The sequence below is a fragment of the Ictidomys tridecemlineatus genome, chromosome 5 (genome assembly GCF_052094955.1).
Source record: "Ictidomys tridecemlineatus isolate mIctTri1 chromosome 5, mIctTri1.hap1, whole genome shotgun sequence".
Taxonomy (NCBI): domain Eukaryota; kingdom Metazoa; phylum Chordata; class Mammalia; order Rodentia; family Sciuridae; genus Ictidomys; species Ictidomys tridecemlineatus.
The window spans coordinates 48,193,869-48,199,205 of record NC_135481.1 but is presented as its reverse complement, the minus strand read 5'-3'; the positions used below and the strand labels follow the sequence as shown (position 1 = coordinate 48,199,205).

The 5,337-nt window shown below is 38.9% G+C and overlaps 1 protein-coding gene across 2 annotated transcripts; it reads left to right on the top strand.

Annotated features, from left to right (window-relative positions):
* Positions 1 to 454: 454 nt before the first annotated feature.
* LOC101967265 (olfactory receptor 11H6) lies at positions 455 to 4,365 on the top strand. Of its 2 annotated transcripts, XM_078048983.1 has the most exons (2): positions 455 to 476; positions 3,437 to 4,365. In XM_078048983.1, the coding sequence occupies exons 1-2, from the start codon at positions 455 to 457 to the stop codon at positions 4,363 to 4,365; spliced, it is 951 nt and encodes a 316-aa protein (XP_077905109.1). The 2 variants fall into 2 exon arrangements, with proteins under 2 accessions (XP_077905109.1, XP_005341480.2); XM_005341423.2 differs by lacking the exon at positions 455 to 476 and having other exon boundaries at positions 3,421 to 4,365.
* Positions 4,366 to 5,337: the final 972 nt, after the last annotated feature.

Genomic DNA, 5,337 nt, shown 5'->3' with positions numbered 1-5,337 from the left:
CACTGAGGGATACAGAAGGTTTTGATTCATATTCTGACAGAGACTTAGGGTCAAGAAAATTGGCCATGTGCCTTCAAACACAAAAGGCTTTATGAATAAACATTCTGAAAACTCAAATACTTGAGCATCCTAGGATATAAATGTTCATCATTTTTTAAAGTATTGCTATCATTTAAAAGACAAAAATATTTCTACCACAGAGGAACAACACTGAGAAAATGAGCAAGTTCAAAAACCTTCCTTTGCTTGTAGTCAGTTTATTAACAACAGCATGGTCTCACTAGAGGTGGCTCCAAAACCAATAATGGAAAACAATCCTGTTCTATGCTTGAGATGGGATGTGCATGCCATGAATACACATGCACACACTCAAAAATGATGAAAATGAGGGGTCCAAAAATTTGTCATCACAAACAATGCCTTACTTAACCAAAGGAAGCCAATTTCAACAATCATGTCCACTTTGAAGAACAACTGTTAAAAACGTTAAAATAACCTAAAGGCAAATGGGGAGATGTATTCTAGAACTTCAGCATTTCACTACATACCTCCATGATCTGTGCTCTTGGATTCTGCTCACAGTGAAAGAATATGTATTTATGGGTATCATACTAGAATTACAGAGCTGATCAGGTGAATATAATAATTTGCTAAACAAGTTTTTAAATAAAAGAAAATTACATAAAATTTTTAAATGGCATACATCCTCTCAAATCATTGGGTCAGTAGGAAAGCGAATAAGAAATATAATGTAATAACTCTAACATTGACAAAAGATTCCAAAAGGTTCAGAAAGACTAAAAAGATGAATAATATTAAATGTGAAAGAACAGGAATCATTGCTTTAGTGTTTGCACCATCTTAACTCCTACCTGTGAATAGAAGAAAATAAATGTGCACACTAAGAATGGCATGAAATGATGTGATTGCCACTGGAGACACTGGGTCACAGGAGCCCTTCGTGAGATCCAGGGGGAAGGGAACACTGGGGATTGACAGTCTTCTCACAGAAACCCTCATTTACAATCCACAAAAGAATATATCCCTTAGGATCAGTAGGTATCAAAGACTTAACAAAAATAATTCTTTGATTTGTAATAAATACACCAGTCCCTCTCCAAGTGATTCGTGTACCCCCCACCCTGGTTATGATTACTGGCTTTCAAGGATGCCATGCCCTCTGCCCTGTCTGCCTTTTGCTGCAGTGAAAACAGAAGATGATGAGACAGAATCACCAATTCTTTGAGAAGATGGTTTTAGAAGAGGCACAAGTGTAAAACAACCCTAACCCATGCCCTTTAGCTCTGCCTTCTTTTGGGTGACTGAGCAAACATAATCCCAAAAGTCACATGAATTGATGGAAAGAGATTCACCTTTACAAGCCAGAGGGTTGGGAAACTCAGGGAAGTGAAGGACAGGAGGATGAGGAAGAACCCTCAGAAGTAAATAACTTCTGTCTTTATTAACCACAAGTTGGACTCAGGGAGAATGAGCTCTTTAGGGAAGGGTACATTTTTTTTAGTGAAGTGGTATCTGGAAAGACTGACAAAAAAGGTTATCAGGAGCAGGTCTGAAAGCCTTCTCTTATTTCCACAATGTTTATTTTAGCAATGTTTTCTTTTTCCAAAGAGCAGGTGATCAGCCTCTAGGAGGGGAGAGCAATGGGATAATGGAGCACACTGGATTGGTGAGTTCACTCCCACTTGATATTTCTCACCAAATATTTTTTGCTGTTTTACTTTGTCCTGGTGGTTTCTGAGGTACTCAGAATTCCTGCTATAAAGGAAATGCCCACAGCTATTCTATGCCTAAGGGGATCTATACACAGGTTTTAAAAAGAGTCTTCAATTGGGGTGTGCTGTGAAAACTTCAAAGTCCCTTCCATCCTTTGCAATAATCAAACTTATCCTTAAAAGGTATGACCTGATGTGATCTGGAAGGCAGCATATTTTGTAACTAAGATATTACTGAATACTCTTAACTATAAACTTCTATAGTGTCTGGGACTGTATTCTGCACCTATATTTACCTGAATAACCATCACTCTATCATTTGCCCTTTGGCATTTAGAACCAAAAGATAACTGTCTCTCATTAATGGAAAGCATCTTGAAAATCAATCAAATAATAAGATGAAACTTCACACAAGCATATGTTAGGTGATTCTATTGGCTTTGTTTTTATCTCTCTCATGAAGGAAGTCAGACCATGTCCCAAACTGAGTCTAACTCAGGGAGGAGGGTCTTGTGAGGATTCTCCTTTCACTTTCCAAACAACTCCAACCTTCCAACTATAATGAGATTCAAGTGACAGAGAGAACGAGGAAACAAGAGAGAATCCCTATCCATACAGACCTTCTGTGGCTCCCACCTTTGCCTTGGAACACAGAGGTGTCTGCTTGGGAGTATTAAGTCTATGACCCTGGGAACATTGGGGATTGACAGTCACCCATCCATAAATCAGGATAGCAAAATCTCCCAGAAATCCTGATACCCCACATAGAGATCTGAACTATCTTAAACAATAAAACAAATTCACTGTCACTTCTTCTACATATAAGTGGACTTAACAGACCAAGGTTTTATAGACAAATTATAAGGGTAAATAATGAAACCAAACTGAAAACCATTATGCAGATGTCTGGAGAGTCAAAGGTTTCTGAGTGAACAAAGTTTGGTGAACACAGAGGTAGGATGGCACTTCTGACACTTTCTGTCTGGGTTATTGTACACACCAACACTGATAATTCTAACAGTGTTGCAGAATGAAAAATGAATTGCACAATAAGAGGTGAAATGCACTAAGATTTCATTGTGTTTCTTCTTACCTTTCTCTCTCCTCCTTTGATGCCTGTCTTTTGTGTATCTCATTCTGAAGATTCACATAATTATCATTTGAGGTCTTTTATAACTCTTTCTCTGGACACAAACACATAACTTCACTGTCTGTTTACACAAGTTGCATATACTGTCATTAAGCTTCTCCGGCAGCTCATTAAAAACTTAAAAACAGTCCCTATTTTTGACTATGAGAACATTCAGAAATGCAAATGAAACAGAGTGCAAGAATCCAGCGTCTGGGACTAGAGATGAAGGTCAGTGACAGAGCACTTCCCTGGCGTGCACAAGGCCATGAATTCATCCTCAGCACTGCAAAATAATAATAATAGTAATAATAATAATAATAATAATAATAATATTAATAACAACAACAATAAAAGGAAATAAAAGAAAAACCAAAGTCTGATCATTAAAACATTCTCACAAAGTATGACATCCCAGCAGCACAGTCAGCAGTATTGTCTTCAGTGGTTTTTTTAATAGAATAATAGAATCTAAAGAACTCATGACTCTGAAAAGAAAGGGAAACATCCCAGAGGATATGTGACATTGTCGTTTTTCTTCTCTGCCCTTAGGAAGCCATGAATGCATCAGGAGCCAACATGGTGACTGAATTCATACTTTTGAGTTTTTCCTGCTCCAGAGAGTTCCAGGTCCTACTCTTCATGCTGTTCCTTGTGTCTTACATCCTGACACTGTTGGGAAATGGGGCCATCATCTGTGCAGTGAAGCTGGACCACAAGCTCCACACCCCAATGTACCTCCTGCTGGCCAACTTCTCCTTCCTGGAAATCTGTTACATCAACACCACTGTCCCAAATATGTTAGGAAACTTCCTGTCCGAGACAAAAACCATCTCTTTCACAGCCTGCTTCCTGCAGTTCTACTTCTTCTTCTCCTTGGGCACCAATGAGACCTTCCTATTGCCCCTTATGGCATTTGACCGATACTTGGCCATCTGTCGGCCTCTCCACTATCCCACCATCATGAGCAATCGTCTCTGCACAATCTTGGTGGTCCTCTGCTGGGTGACTGCCTTCCTCTGCTATCCAGTGCCTATCTATTTTATCACTCAACTCCCCTTTTGTGGCCCCAATATCATTGACCACTTTGTCTGTGACCCTGGTCCTCTCCTGGCCCTGTCCTGTGTTCCTGCACCTGGAATTGAACTTTCCTGTTCCTTATTGAGTTCAGTCATTATCTTCTTCACCCTTTTCTTCATCCTTGCCTCCTACATCCTGGTCCTCAGAGCAGTATTTCGTGTGCCCTCAGCTGCTGGAAGGCGCAAGGCTTTTTCCACCTGTGGTTCTCACCTAGTCGTGGTGTCTCTCTTCTATGCAACACTGATGGTGATGTACATCAGCCCTAACTCTGGGAATCCAGCTGGGACACAGAAGGTTGTAACCTTGATCTACTCCTCCTTGACCCCACTTGTAAACCCACTCATCTACAGTCTCCGGAACAAAGACATGAAGGCGGCCTTGAGAAAAATTAAGATACTCACTAAAATTAGTCAAAATTCATGAGCGCTCATAAGTGGATCATATTTTCTCCCCCCATTGATTCCTCCCATTTCCATCTATAGGTGACAACTGTGGCTTTATTAATTTGCATTTAGAAACACAGCCTCAAATTCTTCCATTTCTGACATTCAAGTCATGGACAAGAACATGATAATTAAAGTACGCATAGCATTTAAATCAAGATTTGGTGGAAGATAATTTGAATTAAATGAATTCAATTCCTCTGTTTTTCATATTTTTATTAGTCCATTGCAGTTGGACGTATTGGTGGTATTGTTTCATGTTCATAAATGTGCACAATATAACAATGTACTTTAATCAATATCATTCCCCCTCTTTCCCTCCACTTCTCTCTCCTCCTTGTCCCTTTCTTCTACTGTACTGATGTCCCTTTGATTTTAATGAGATCACCCACACACACTTTTATCTTCCTATTTCTCTCTATCTTCCACATAGGAAAAACAACATAGAACCCTTGACTTTCTAAGTTCAGTTTATTTTGCTCAACATGTTTTCAATTTCATCTATTTTCCTACAGATGAAATAATTTTATTTTTCTTTATGTTTGAATAAAATTTCTTTGTGTACCTATGCCACGTTTTCTTTTCATGGATCCATTGATGGACACCTAAACTGGTTCCATAGTTTGACTACTGTGAATTATGCTTCTATGAATATCAGTAGACATATATTACTATCATATGCTGACTTTAATTCTTTAGCACAAATACCAAGAAGCAGTATAGCTGGATCATATGGTAGTTCCATTCCCCATCTTTGGAGGAACCTCCACACTGATTTCCATGGGATTTTAACTGATTTGTAATCCCACCAACAGTGTAAAGGTGTTCCTTTTTCTCCACATCCTCTCCCGCATTTATTATTGTTTGTATTCTTGATGGCTGCCCTTCTGATTGATGTGAGATAAAATCTCAGTGTAGTTTTTCTTTGTATTTCCCTAAATGCTAATTGTGT

What these genes read in the sequence shown, in the direction of transcription:
- LOC101967265 (XM_078048983.1), top strand. Translation starts at nt 455, where the DNA reads ATGTCCACTTTGAAGAACAACT. An exon ending in GTCCACTTTGAAGAACAACT is followed by an intron (nt 477 to 3,436) that starts GTTAAAAACGTT and finishes ATGCATCAGGAG; the next exon opens with CCAACATGGTGACTGAATTC.